This window comes from Pleurodeles waltl, chromosome 7 (assembly GCF_031143425.1).
Source record: "Pleurodeles waltl isolate 20211129_DDA chromosome 7, aPleWal1.hap1.20221129, whole genome shotgun sequence".
Taxonomy (NCBI): Eukaryota; Metazoa; Chordata; class Amphibia; order Caudata; family Salamandridae; genus Pleurodeles; species Pleurodeles waltl.
This window is the reverse complement of record NC_090446.1, coordinates 70845444-70860669: the sequence shown is the minus strand read 5'-3', so window position 1 is coordinate 70860669 and position 15226 is coordinate 70845444. Positions and strand designations below refer to the sequence as shown.

The 15226-nt window shown below is 40.9% G+C and overlaps 1 protein-coding gene across 1 annotated transcript in view; it reads left to right on the top strand.

Moving 5' to 3' along the window:
• Positions 1-15226, top strand: part of M6PR (mannose-6-phosphate receptor, cation dependent) — a 69214-nt gene that overhangs the window by 30377 nt on the left and 23611 nt on the right. The window contains exons 3-4 of the mRNA XM_069242959.1: positions 11934-12103; positions 12385-12494. Of these exons, the coding sequence (XP_069099060.1) occupies positions 11934-12103; positions 12385-12494 (280 nt within the window). The remainder of the gene's footprint in view (positions 1-11933; positions 12104-12384; positions 12495-15226) is intronic.

Below are 15226 nucleotides of genomic sequence, written 5' to 3'. Positions count from 1 at the left end.
CTGGTCTCTTCTGTCATTCACTTATTTCTTCCTTGTAGTAAAGCTACAGCAGAGGGCAGTAAGTCATCCTTCTTCAAAAATGGGATGAATTCAGTATGAGTGACTGAATGGCTGAATTCTGCTGTTTCTTTTCACAGCTGTCACATCCGCACACAGTAGCTTCAGTAGCAGGTACTACGGTGGCAATGTGTATTTTTAGAACACCCCCCTCAAAAAATGTTTGCTAGCAGCCAGCGTTTTTTTATTTTTTATATATATATATATATATATATATATATATATATATATATATATATATATATGTTATTCCTGCCACTTCGTTAAATGGCAGAAAAAGAAAGTCGCACCCAACGTGTCAGCTTCTCAAGCCTAAAGCTTTATTTGATATAACAATTCAAAGAGTACTTCCAAGATGGCAACGCGTTTCAACACAAAAGTGTCTTCATCATGGCCAAATTGAAAAAATCTGTGCACATTCCCCTCTAACTTTACATACCCCCGGTCCATAAACATTGAAGAAATACTACCATGAACAGGGAAAACTAAAATGGTTTCACTACATATTCCATCATTTCATAAAACAAGAAGATGAATTAAATAAAATACAATAAACAATCTAATTTTCGTCCTTTGGTATATAACTGAAATAACGTCTACAACATCATTGCCTGTTTGCTTAATCATATTGCCTATTCCTATTGAAATTAACAAACGCCCAATTATTCACACTTGTGGCCACAAATAAACTGTCTTCATACCGGAACAAACACACCCTCTCTCATGAAACCATTTACTTATGAGACTAACATAAGAATGTCACAAATTTTATCCAATATCAATGTATTAAATCTAACAAGAGAGCCTAATGGGGAAATCAGTGGAAAAAACCCTATTCGCTATTTTACTATCACATTAACCCTACATGTACATAACGTTCCTCATCCTCGTTCAAGCCCCCCGGTGTCTTAGTCCCAAGGAGAATAATGTATTCAGATTATTCTCAGGAGCCTCTCTCGGTCACCTCCACGTATCTTTCTCTCAATTTTGTCAATTCCAAAATACACCAAACAGTTAGCATCTTGATTGTACATCTTCGACCAATGTCTGGCAACCGTGTATGAGGTGTCATAGTCCTTGACGGCTCTATAGTGTTCCAAAATCCTCTTTTTTACAGGACCAATTGTACTGCCAACATATTGTAACCCACAGGGGTATTGTAATACATAAATGCAATAATCTGAAACACAGGAGATAGCTTTATTGATCCTTCTAATCTCACCCAGAGCTGTTTTATACGTCTTAACATTCCTACTGTTTCTACATGCCTTGCACCTGCCACACTTGTAAAAACCCTTCTGCTGACTGAACCATCCAGTATTCTTATTACCCTGTCCACCCAGATAATTTTGAACCAAAATGTCATGTAATGATTTTGCCTTCCGATACGTAAATTGTGGACAAGAGGCCAAGGTCTTCCCAATTACAGGATCATGTTTAACCACATGCCAGTGTTTTATCGCTATTCTCCTGATTGCTCGACTTGCATTATTATAAATTGTGATTATCCTCATCTCTGGGATTACATTCTCCTTCTTCTTGTTTTTTATCAACAAAGTTTCCCTTTTGGTCTTGGTTACTTTCTTACTGGCTATTCGTAGTACCTTATTTGGATAACCTCTTGCTTGCAATCTTTTTATCATCCTATTCTCCTCCTCTTTATAAGATTCTAGAGTGCTGCAATTCCTTCTAGCCCTGAGTAATTCGCAATGTGGAATATTCCACTTCAAATTTGTAGGATGATACTGTTAGCCTGCAGGATACTGTTACCCGCTGTATCTTTACGATATAACCTTGTATGTAACCTGTTTATCCTGAATTTCCAATAACACATCCAGAAATTCCATTCTCGTTGGATGTATTTTCCTAGTGAATCTTAAATTTAAAGTATTACGAGAAATATGATCCAGAAATTCTTCCAATTCCTGTTATGTTTCCTCCCAAACCATGAAAAGGTCATCAATATACCTTGTCCAAATAGAAATATGTCTAGTCAATTTTTCATTCTCTTCCACCCACACCTGAGTGGCCTCCCACCAACCTATAAAAATCCCTGCATAACTTGGAGCAAAGCAGCTTCCCATCGCTGTCCCAACCAGTTGACGATACCAAGTATCCTTAAAAATGAAGAAATTATTATTCAAACAAAATTCCAACATATCTAATAACATCATCGAATGATCATATTCACTGAGGGGGTCTATCACGAAAAAAATATCTGCTCGCCTGAATCCCCAAATCATGCTGGATACAAGTATATAGGGATTCCACATCTAAAGTAACTAATAAAAAATGCGGTTCCCAAGGGTTCCCCTCAATCTTAGAGATTGACTTCATACTATCCCTGCAATAAGAGGGTAAGGCCATCACATATGGTAGAAGAAAAAAATCCAAATACATGGATGTACGTTCCAAAAGGCTGTTGTTTGCAGAAATAATGGGTCTACCAGGTGGATTATTGTAATTCTTGTGAACTTTTCGTAACATATAAAAACAAGGTGCAGTTGGCTTTTTGACCAAAAGAAATTGATATTCATCCATATTGAGTTACCCCCTGTCTCTCCAGTCAAATAACTCACTATGATATTGGTGTATCGATCTATAGTAATTGTGAATGATTGTTATTTCATAATTCCCTGTACTATTGAGTTGTCTTGCTGCTTCCTTACAATACTTATTACCATCCCAAAGAACAATATTCCCTCCTTTATCTGAGGGTTTTATCACAATACTACGATCATCAATCAGACATTTTAGGGCTGTTTTTTGTTCCTGATTAAGATTCGACACATACTTACACTGCTTGGCACTACGCCAAACTTCAAACAAATCACGAATAACAACCTCATGGAAAGTATCAATAGAATCATGAATAGTGGGTGGATTAAACTTAGACTTCAATTTGAAAGAAGTAGATTCTGGTCTATTCAGTTCCAAATCCAGAGATATAAGAAAATCATGTTCACTCATACCAGAGGTATCTATTTCTTCCAAATCAGCCAAGGTCAGTAAACCATCTATATCACTCAAACATAATTCAGTAGATGTGGAATTGGTGACATCTGAAGTGACATTTAACTCATCGTATTCTCTTGCTGTAAAAATAACTTCCTCAATTTTAATTTGCGTACAAAGAGAAATAAATCAATTCTAGTTCTGGAATGATCAAAATCAGCAGTAGGGCAAAAAGATAGACCAAGCTCCAAAAGTGATCATTCTGCCATAGTTAATTGATGTTCAGATAAATTATTCACCATAGGGGAACCTTCCCCTTTCATTTCTTCTTGTCTTGTCTCATGGGCCTCCCTCAAATTATTGTATCTTTGACTCCTCCAGTTGCCCCTACGTATCCTTGTTCTCCTTCGTTGTTTCCTCCTCTTCCTCTTGGTGGCTGACACTGTGCTGTCTGATTTCTTTGTAAAAAAACGATACTCATCCAATGAAGTAAAAGGAGAGATTCTTTACAGATGTTGCCTGAACATCGTCATAATCTGACGAATAATTGTCAGAACTAGATTCCGATGTTACCAATTCTTGTTTCCTCAAGGAACCAACATGTTTATACTGTTTGATAGCCTCATCGAATCTACACCCAAAAGTTAAAACCCTCCCCTGGGCATAGTCCTGTTTATCTCTCTAAAACTTTTGTCTCTTCCTCTGTTTAATTTCTTCCTCATACTTTTCCAACCTCTTCTCCATCAGTGTCAAAAAAGTATTTATCACTTCCGAGTGTTTATCCAAAATTTCCTTTATCTAAACTAATTCTTCTGTCACCTGTTCTAAAATATATATATATATATATATATATATATATATATATATATATATATAGTTGTAGTGGCCAAGCAGCTCCTTGACAATAACAATCGTAACAAAACAAGCATTACCAAAGTCAAAAGACTGGCAGCCAGCACCACACCTGTTTGCTTTGCCAATGCTTGTTAGATTTGGTAGCGATTGCAGAACCGATATCCAGCTACTTGGGTGGACATAATTGTCTCTTCAGCTTTCTACAGGAAAATGTGCACATGAATTCCTGATTGCGAAAACCTACATCCCTCTGCCGCTCACACTTGCTAATACGCACCTCTCTTGCAATAACATTTTAAAATGAACAAAATCCGAATTCAGTTTTTAGGTCTTGGCTCTAGACGATGCGAATGCGAGGTCTCAAACCGAGACATGCTGTATCTACATCATGGGCTTCAGCCCGCCCATAGGCTTCTCATTTGCTGGCACCAACGTCGCTCCATTTTTTTGTTTTACCCATTTGACAAGGCCATGCTTAGGTCATGCCTCTTCCAGTATATAGTCCTCCCCAAGAGCAGTGGGCAAGTATTATAACATTAAGCAGCAACATTTTCTTTTTTGGGGGTGGGGGCTACCTTTTTTACGATGACCAGTCCAGCACACATAAGGATCTCTGCAGGCTGTTTTTGTTTCAGCATGAAGGGCTGCAGTCTTACAGCAAGGGAGTTGAGGCAGCTATGGTGCTCCTTCAGTTGAAAGATGGCCTCACAGATGAGGCAAAAGGCAGATCACGCACAAAAATATCAAGCTATGCTAATCATTTACTTGAAATAATGTCTGTGTGACATCAGACACAATGCAGCTATTTGACGTGGAGATGATGTACATGTTCTGTAGGAGACACTGAGACTAACAGTTTTGTGAGGTAGAAGAATGGTGCTTTTGCTGAATATTGAGTTTGCTGCAGTGTGATGCATACTATGTGCAGAGCAAGTGACGAAATGATGGTTCTTGTCCCTTTATGTCATACCTTTACTGTAGTTGGTAAGAAGCCAGTGGCGGTTACACTCTCAAAATAAAAATGGTTAACAGAAATGTATTTAAATTCTGCCACTCATGCTTGAGAGATGTGGAAGGCTGATTATACATACCTAGAGAGAGGAGTAATCTCACAATTCCACTAACTCTCCACCGATGCTTAATTCCATCACACAGTGAAGTGGGTTCATACTTCCAAGGTCAATGTCACATTAAGCTTTACACCCTTGCTTTTTTTCGGTTCTTCATTGAAAGATATTACTTTATGGATGGAGAGGCCTCACCCACATAAACGTGGCATGCTTCATCATGGACCAGTCCAACCCGCCAAACCAAGATGATACTGGATTGGTGGACTCAACCGTAGCCCCACAGGATAACCTGCTCCTCATAGGACCGCAAGATCAGAATAATTCTTGTTCTGGTCAGTGATAAAAAAGACTTATAGAAGACAATTAAAAAATAATAGCTTTGTGTCTGTCTAAAGACAATACTTTATTGGTGACGGCACGTGATGGATTAACCCCTTCGCTGCCAGGCCTCTTCCCCCTCAGGTGCCAAGCCTTTTTTTGGCTGTTTGGGGCAGTTCGCGCTTAGGCCCTCATAACCTTTTGTCCACATAAGCTACCCACAGCAAATATTCGTCCTTTTTTTCAAACATCCTAGGGATTCTAGAGGTACCCAAACTTTGTGGGTTTCCCTGAAGGAGACCAAGAAATTAGCCAAAATACAGCGAAAATTTTGTTTTTAAAAAAAACAAATGGGGAAAAAAGGGCTGCAGAAGAAGGCTTGTGGGTTATTTCCCTGAAAATGGCATCAACACAGGGTTTGCAGTACTAGAATCACCATTTTCCCAGCTTTCAGGAACAGGCAGACTTGAATCAGAAAACCCAATTTTTCAACACAATTTTGGCATTTTACTAGGACATACCCCATTTTTACTATTTTTTTGTGCTTTTAGCCTCCTTTCAGTTAGTGACAGAAATGGGTGTGAAACCAATGCTGGATCCCAGACAGCTAAACATTTATGAAAAGTAGACAAAATTCTGAATTCAGCAAGGGGTAATTTGTGTAGATCCTACAAGGGTTTCCTACAGAAAATAACAGCTGCGTTTTTGGTCCTGGGCTCAGCAGCCATCTAGGGAAACCTACCAAACCGAGACATTTCTGAAAACTAGACACCCGAGGGAGTCTAGGGAGGTGTGACTTGCGTGGATCCCCCAATGTTTTCTTACCCAGAATCCTGAGCAAAACCTCAAATTTAGCTTACAAAAACTCATTTTTCCCTCATTTCTATGTGGGAGCAGCGCACCGGGACAAATTTCCTTCCACCCAAAGTTCCCCTCAGTCTCCCGGTAAAAATGATACCTCACTTGTGTAGGTGGGCCAAGTGCCTGTGACAGGGTAGAGCCAAAAACATGTCGAAATTGAGGAGGAACCAAAGCATGCAGATGTGGTTACCTGGCTGGAATCTTCCTCTAACCTGTATGGGACAAAGGAGTGTTTCTATCATAAAACAGCTTATGTTCTGAGAAAATGTCCCCACATAAAGAGTTGTATGTTTCTATGAATTTTGGAGACACAGCGTGCTACTTTTGTCAGCAACCCTGTCTGACTGCAGCCTTGAGGAAAGCACAACGTGAAATGCTAAGAACGTGATGCTCTCCTAGGCGAAAGAACAATTAGATAGAAGAAATAAAACAATACCGCAAATGTGGCTATTGCTAGATAAAGCAATGCTGAATAAAATATGTGGGCTAAAGTGCACAACGGCAGGCCTGGTTTGCTAAAATAATGTGTCTAAAATATGGCTAAAGTAGCTATACAACACCCTGTGTCGCCGATGTTTTCTTCTATAATCTGCCACTCCTGCCCTCAATCGTGTCTGGCTTTCCCCGTGCGTCTGCCTTTTATTACACTTACTGCTTTGGATTTCGGTGCTGTTAAGCTTGCACCGCTGCCCTTTCTGCAGTGGCTGTTCTGTGCTCCTAATATACCTGCTATGCCTAAGAGTGAAACTTGTACGGTGTGGTTGGTAAATGAATGAATGATTTAAAACACATTTACCCTTAGAGGCAGGAACGATGACTACATTTACCAGCATGCACAGGGGAGAACCAGTCTATGCAGACACTGTGGAACTGTATCTCTTCTGAGGCAACTAATATAACCTGCCTATGTAGATAGAGACTGCTGCTGCAACTATTTCTTGGCTCCAGTCATTTTCTCTTCCTTTTTAGTGTTTTGGCACGTTATCTTTCACCAGGAAAGAGCAAGCAGAGAGGGCCATTTGTATGTGGTGAGAAAATCTGTTTGGAATTAGTAAAATCGCAAAATCTGACAGTAGTTCATAAAATGTTTGCACATAAATATAGCTCCATGTTCTACAATGCACCACTCTGGCCTCATTCACCTATCTCTCCTCAGTTGATGGTGCTCATGATTCAGGTTATTGAGATAATCTGCCTCCTCCTTTCCCCACTAACTAGCTAGCTAACACACACGCACACACATCCCAGTACTGTTCTTCCGACCCCCTCACATCCCCCCAGTATTCAAGTCTGTTCTCTGAACCCATCTCTTTAATCTGCACTGTTTTGGGAACACACATTTGGTAATACACTGTTGCTATCTAGGCCCTTTCATCCCCCTAGTCATGGTCCTCCACTGTGATATAACATAACGCGTTTCTGGTTTAAGATGCCACATTCCCGACACCAATCTCTAGAAATGGACATGCATTTCCTCTGCCTGCAGTACTGCAGCAGAGAAGGGCGTGTGCCGCTGGTTTCTCACACCCCCAACCGCCCTCCTGTTCACCACCCCAACCGCCCTCCTGTTCACCACCCCTACCGCCCTCCTGTTCACCACCCCCAACCGCCCTCCTGTTCACCACCCCCAACCGCCCTCCTGTTCACCACCCGTACCGCCCTCCTGTTCACCACCCCTACCGCCCTCCTGTTCACCACCCCTACCGCCCTCCTGTTCACCACCCTGTTCCCAAAGGCAATAGATCGTCCATTGCCGAGAACTATTAGCTTTGCCAATACTTATTTCATGTTCTCCCTTTAAAATGCACACATAATTAGTCCATGTGAGAGGCGGTGCATCAACAATCGATTGCCAGAATTTTGTATTAACTCACTGCGTCATGGAAGACGGGTTCAGTGTGTCCAGCCTACTCCTACGCCTCGCTTCCCTAGTATTCTGGCCATGCCTTCTCCACAGCTAAATTATGCTCATTGCTCAAGCAGCAGCCTTCTGATTTTGTTTTAAGTAATAATATAATACATTTTAAATTGAGTGGAATTGAAATGCAGTATATGCCGAATAGTATATGTGCGCACCTACCATTGTTTAAGACCTTTTAAGTCATACCTGTTCGTTTCATCATAAATTGACAGTATGGGGCAGTGTTTACTAAAGCAGTATATATCATGTATGTCTTTATACCATAGGTCAGTCATACTTTACACCCTGTTTGAATGTAATTTGCACCGTATACACCCACTAATGTGTGTATATGCCATGTGTATGCTGCTAAGAAAAACGGGAGGCATCGCCTACATAAGACGATGCATTTTTAGGCCTCACGTTAGGCAAGACCATTTAATTTCACTAAAATTATATATCCACCAGGAAGGGAGGAGAGACCTTCTGAAGAATTTTATGGAACTTTTGGGTACATTCTCCCAACATTATAACCTAGAAAAAAAAGGGTATCTGTCTACCAGTGTCCTTCGTCCTCTGCACTCAACATAGTTTGGTGCCTAGGTTAAAGAAAAAGCAAAATAGCTTTCTATAAATAACTCTCACTCACTCTAATAGTGACACGACAAAGCAAGCATTGTATTATGTTAGTTTTTATGCCAGATTTATTCCTGACTATGCATCTAGAGTAACTAGAGTGTCTCTCCAGTTTAGTTTAATGTAGGCATGTATATCTCTTATTCATGTTCATATAAAGTCAAATGAAATATTCTGGGAACTACACATAACTCTTAAAGCAAGCAATTGTAGATTCAGAAATATAAATTGTAATGTACAAAGGTTCAAAAACAATCTGCTTATTTACCTAATATTTAGAACACTATCTTTTGGAACAAAAAACAAACACTCACTCCATCATTCATACAAGACAATATACAGATAATGCATATCACACTAAACAAATTATTCTTCAAGAAAAAATCTTAAAATCACCACAGCGAAAAAAACAAATTGTTAACAAAACACAAAATAATAATAGACTGAACAAATATACCATGAAGGTAAATACCAGTTACAGACATCACGTAATATACATTATGACAATTACTAGAAAAGTCATGTCAAGATTACCACACAAAGAATAGAACATTTGCAAATAATAACACACATCGCTTTTCTTTTCAGTGATCGCTCGTTTTTCTATATCTAAATGTCAGTAAAGCCTTCTGCCTTTCTTTACTGTTAGATCCACATTAAGCCAACTGGAAGTCCTTTATCAAAATTCCATGCTATTGGCAGTTCTCTACAGTTTGTGCCAATAGTCAATCCGTTAGCATACTTATTGGCGGTCTTCTTACAGTTAATTCAATGCCAATAGGCAGTCCTCTACAAACATAGATTGCCGTGTTAATTGGAAATTCTCTGCTGTCAGTTCTGTGCCATTTGGCAATCCTTTACCATAATTCCGTGCTATTTAGCAGATCCCTACCATCAGTTTAGTGCCAATAAACAATCCATTGCCATGCTAATTGACAGGAAGTAAGTGTTTGTAATGATGTAATAGGCTAAGTGGGTTGATTGGGGGTAAACCCCTTATCCGCCACCCGGAGGACAGAGATACTTTAATGCCTGGTGGTGCGGGAGGAGTACTGACACCCCACAGGGTTGATTGGGAGTAAACCCCTTATCCGCCACCAGGAGGACAGAAAAACTGTAATGCCTGGTGGTGGAGGAGGAGTACAGGCCCATGACCAGGAGTACCAATCTTCTCCCCTCCTCCCCCTCACAGAACAGTAAATACAAGCATTTTGTGAGGGTCCAGTGGGTGTTCTGCTAATCCCGGGCATAGAATTAGGGATAAATACCCCTGAACCTTCCCTGGGGGTGGAGGGGGCAGAAAAACTGTTCGGTCCAGGGGTGGAGAGGATGGTGCCCCTCCACCCTCGTAGAGTAAATAAAAATTATTCCCTAACGGCCTAGTGAGTTTTCCATCCCCTCTTCCCTGCCAGGCAGATTGGGTTAAATACCCCGTTGTGCCCAGGGGTGATGGTAGAGCATAGGGCCATGTCCAGGAGGACTCCACTCCCTAAACAAGCATTTGCAATGCAATGGGTCTCGCATTTTCTCGAGTTAGTGCTATTAGTGTTTTGAACTCCTAACCGGACTTTTCTTGCCACAGAAACTGAAAAGTAAAACAGTTTCACGTAAGCGAGCTGACGGCCGCCCTGAGCGCGAAGCAGACACACAAAAGGGAACAGAAGTTCTCTTGCAGTGAAACGTACCGGCAAAAGGGCAATTTTTATCCATGGTAACCGGCAACAGTGCAATTATCCTTGTAACAGGGTCGATGTCATGCAAAGCGCTCAATTACTGCTTAGCGAGATCGCGCTGCCTACAAAATAAAAAGAAAAAGTAGTTCAGAAACCATACGGAAAACGTTGAGCCTCTTAGCCTCTTATGTTTTCAGTAGTCGGCCAGGGCGCTAGCGGAGGGCCAAACACCAGAAAAGGCATGACGTGTGCATGCCTTTCACTAATTAAATCAAGCGAATTTTAAAAGGCATGCCCACGAACCAACCAAACTGTTGGGGGTGACATGGGCGTCTTTAAAAGCCCATAGAGAGATTACACCAGGGACAGAGCGCTATGCACTCGACCCTAAAAAAAAAAAAAAAAAATGAACAGTACACTGACAATAACCTGGTACCTTGTGGGCTTTCTCTCCATTCTGTGGAGGCAGATTGGAAGTTAACACCTCATATCCATCTCCTGGGGTAGGGGAATGATTGATTTGCCCAGGAACCGCACCTATGTCCAGGGTCGCAGTTCACCCTCTGTACCCCACCCTGACAGAAAGTGTCCCTAGTATTTAGTAGTGTCTACCTCTGGAGATCGTCAAGCAGGGATCTACTATGTAGAGAAAATGGTTGAAAGTGGGCATTTCAGTGCTGCATTTCTGGTGTTGATAAGCTCCCCCATGACTAAGAGTAGCTCTTCTCCGGATCTGCGCATGGAGCAGAAAGAAAAGAACTGATGTCAGCGTGCCGGGTGACGGCTATATATATGATCGTGACGTAATCATGGCGACCACAATGCCAACAACGCAGTCGTAGTCGACAGACACCACCTGACGCCGCACAAGGTTACTGCTCGAAGAAAAATCTCAGGATCCAGTCTGACGCCTGGGGGGAAATTCTGTGATATTGAATCTAAGATAAGGAATCTGCAAGTAGAATATATCTCTACCAGATAAATCGTTACCGAAGATAAGTAACTTGTTCAACAAGTACATTCAGAGGTGTAAGTGGGTGCTTTGCAGCCATTATCCATAGTATTGTATTGTTAACAAAAATATGCTTAGTGTAAATACATCTCCACAGTTCAGGAAATATTCAACATGCCTTTTGAATTGGTGCATAGTATTTTCTACATGCTGGATTGTCTTTTAATCGTAAACATAAATCATGCAGTTCCCAGTATAGTAATTGGGGAGCTGGTAAGTAAGGTTGCGAGCAGTGCCTGTGCCAAACACAGAGAAGTAAGGCAATGGGAGTTATTAACCCCATGAATAGCTTTTTATCCCTTCTACTAATATTTATGTATGGGTCTTACCCTTTATATTATATGTTTGTAGTAGGGACCTTCAAAGTCTGTTCCAAAGATCCCACCATAAACAAAGGCCTGCATTGCCCTGCCACGCCTGGATTGACTACTGTGTCTATCTCCAGGCCTGAGCTCAGGCAGACTGCTGGTTTCCACTGTATTTAATCTGATTTCATAAATAAATAGCTACTTGGAATCCCTGTTTTTGACGGTGCTGTTAAGTAGACACTTACACTAGCTTTTTTCACAGTTCCTTTTCATTTGTTTTCCTTTCAGGTTCAGCCAAAGAATCACTCAAGGTAGCAGTGACTACACCTACAATTTCACAGTGTGTGGCACTGCTGGCAACACTTCTAAACCTGGAGCCGGTTTGGTCCAAATTGATAATAAAGATGGAAAGGAGACCGTGGTGGGGAGAATTGATGATACCGACATCGTCAGGGGAAGTGAGTGCATCTTGTTCTTTGTAGGGCGATGGAATTGAGTTTCCCAGATTTGACTCCGGAACAGATCTTGGTTGACTCATGTGTGATAATCTCAAACTTTGAGAGGAAAGTCCCTGGGGAATGAGTCTGTTAAGATCTCTTTCTGGTCTCGTCTGCCACCAATAAGGTGAACTGTCTCTGACTGACTGGAGAGGCCACTGCATCCGGTTCAGCATTGTTGTGTCCTTGTCTCTGGATTCAGTCGCTTTCACTTCCCTGACTTCTCCTCTTTTCTATTGTAGCTGACTGGATACTGCTTATGTACGGAAAAGGTGACAAGTACAATAACCACTGTGGTGGGGAGGAGCGCAGGGCCATGATCATGATCTCCTGCAGCCCAAAAACAATAGCGGTGAGTCCTCACACGGGAAACTACTTGAGATTATGTACCGGACTCCTGCTGACACTTGATGAATTGTGTGGATGGGTGGGTGGGGGGTTGGAGGATAGGTTCAGCCCCTTTGGTACATGGTTTTGGTGCATGCTGTTTTCAGTTGTAGGTAGTCTGTGCCTCACATATGTTAGGCAAACAGTGTGATGATAGTGACCATGTTCTGTCCTGCAGGAGCTATGGTTGTGAGAATTTCTATTGTAGCCTAGCAATTCTGGTGTTTATCAAAAAAAGAGCAGCTCCACTTTGATGCTGTAGAACATCTCTTTACATGATGGAAATGACCACTCAGCCACGCCACATTCGGTGATGGTAGTAGAAGCTATTGTTGTCCTGGAGTACTTCACTTTCAGTAACTTCACCCCAGAGGCATCTTTTAAATATGACACAGAAACCAGTGAGGAGATGTCATCACATCTATTGATAAATTAGGGACACCATTAGGGATGCCACTCCCAGTGATGATACACTAGCTAGATATTATTGTTATGGTTTGAACCAATTGAAAACTTAACAACAAATATATCCAAGTTATATTTGCATCAGGAGAGAATCGGGTTTACAGGATGTGTCAGATAAAGAAAAATGCAATCACTTCAACTACAGTTAATTGAAAACCCTAAGGAAAAACAATTTTTATAATTGAAAAAAGTTTTTGTTTTTTTAAAAAGTTTTCATCTCTGATATGATTTAAAATTTTATTTTCTCCAAATTCCTATAAGTCAAGAAAATAGGCTTGTATGGTCAAGAATGAATCTTTCGAAGGGAAATGAACGAAAGTTCATATAGGTCACCCTAAATAATTAACAAAAGCCATTGAAAAAAAAATGGAAATCCTGCAAAGGAACGTTGTTTAATGACAAAACAAAAGAAGAACCAGGCCGAATTGAATTGGTATTTTGTGCGAAATAAGAGATTCAGCAACAAAATGTAAACCGCATTAAGCTGAATAATATATTGCTGCAGATGAACAATGAATTAAAAAGAGTCTACCGAGATGAAACAACATTTGCTTCTAAATGAGTGAACAATGTCAAAGACATTTTGATTATCACAAATATCAACAGAACTGATAGAAGCGGACTCTCTCTGAAAGAAGGGATGGCTGTTTTCATGCCTAAATTGTGTCCACTGTTCTATTATATTTTGTTTAATATAGTATAATATAATCAAAGGAGGCCTATGACACCATCCCAGGCAGAGACAGTAAATCAATCTAAGGAATTTCTTTACATGAAACTAAAAATATTGTGCATACCTAGAAAAGTAGGCTGGAGTATGATGGACAGACTACAAGAAAAGAAAGCAGTAGATGGCACATAGGTGCTGCAAACATAAATCCATCAAACAATTTCTGGTAGCAAAAACAGAGTCCAAATATTCCACCAAAACTAAAGACCTGTATATACTTCCTCCATACTTGTCCCATGCATAGTAAAATAAAGGATACCTCATAAAAAGAGAATGTCAGACCTTATACACTGGTGAATCCAGTAGGCATTTCTCCCAGATGGGAACAGGTAAAAAGGCCTGTTCATTCACCACTAATCATGTTGTCGCCACCACTAGTCCCACCAAGTCTGTATAGAAAGGGCACTGGCCAGCCTCTGAAAAAACGTTTGGTATTGCCCCATTAACTCCCACCACAGCACTGGATTCCCAAGCCATAAAACAGGAAGTGCCTTCTCTGGACATGAATGATTTCTGAACTTGTTGAGGTAAACGAAAAACCACCAGGAGAGTTACACCGGATAGGAGGCTCATGTCTCTACAGACATGCATGGGCTTTCTCTCCCTGCAATGAATGTTAAATGTTAGAAAGAAAAAAAAATTGGAAAAGTGTTGGTAACATATTGAATTATGAAGTGTAGCATACTCCTCAGTAGGACCGGCATGAGACAGGGGAAACCATTAACACATCAAATTTAAAATCACAATCCACAGCCCAGGTCTTACGCTATCAGGATCCCTTTCTGATCCCCAGAGGTTTCTGGTAGCTAATTGGTGGATATATGGAGTTAGAGCTAAAAGAAATAACCACAAAATAGGGGATTAGGGGGAATTGAAGTAATAAACTCTAGGACTGGCTATCCAGGTGTCTTTTGCAGAAGAAGCAGTCTTGCGTGCTGACCAACCCTTTCTGACACACAAATTATGCCCCCAGGCCACACCACCCCGCACAGTTATTTCCTGGTATGTTTAGGATATTTGGTATAGCAGGTCCCTTTGAACCTTGACCGGAAAATGCTGTTGTTGTACAACCACGTTTTTGTAGTGGAGCAACAAGATCCAGACAACACATGTTGGGCCACTAGAATAAACTGGGGAGGAATCAGCTGCCATATATAGCAGAAGGTGACGAGGAGTGTTTAATGCTCAGACTGGGGACCACATTGACATCTTTATCCTTTATTTTCTAGTTTTTGAGTGCGTTGTCATAGTTTACAAGAGTTTCCAACTGCTGTCCTTAGGCATTGTTATTTATTATGTTCCTAATGTAGAGATGCCTCTAACCTGTTGAGTATGTAGGGGGTTTGTGATAGTGGCCACAGGGGTAATCCCCCCACTGAATCTAATTATTTTCAAAGCAAAGCTTTGAATAGGCCCACGTACCCCAGTGCCCTATGAGAAGCGGGTGACAGTGTGCAGGTCTGCTGTTTTTGTCCTCCCACTAACTCTCTTGCACTGCTGTT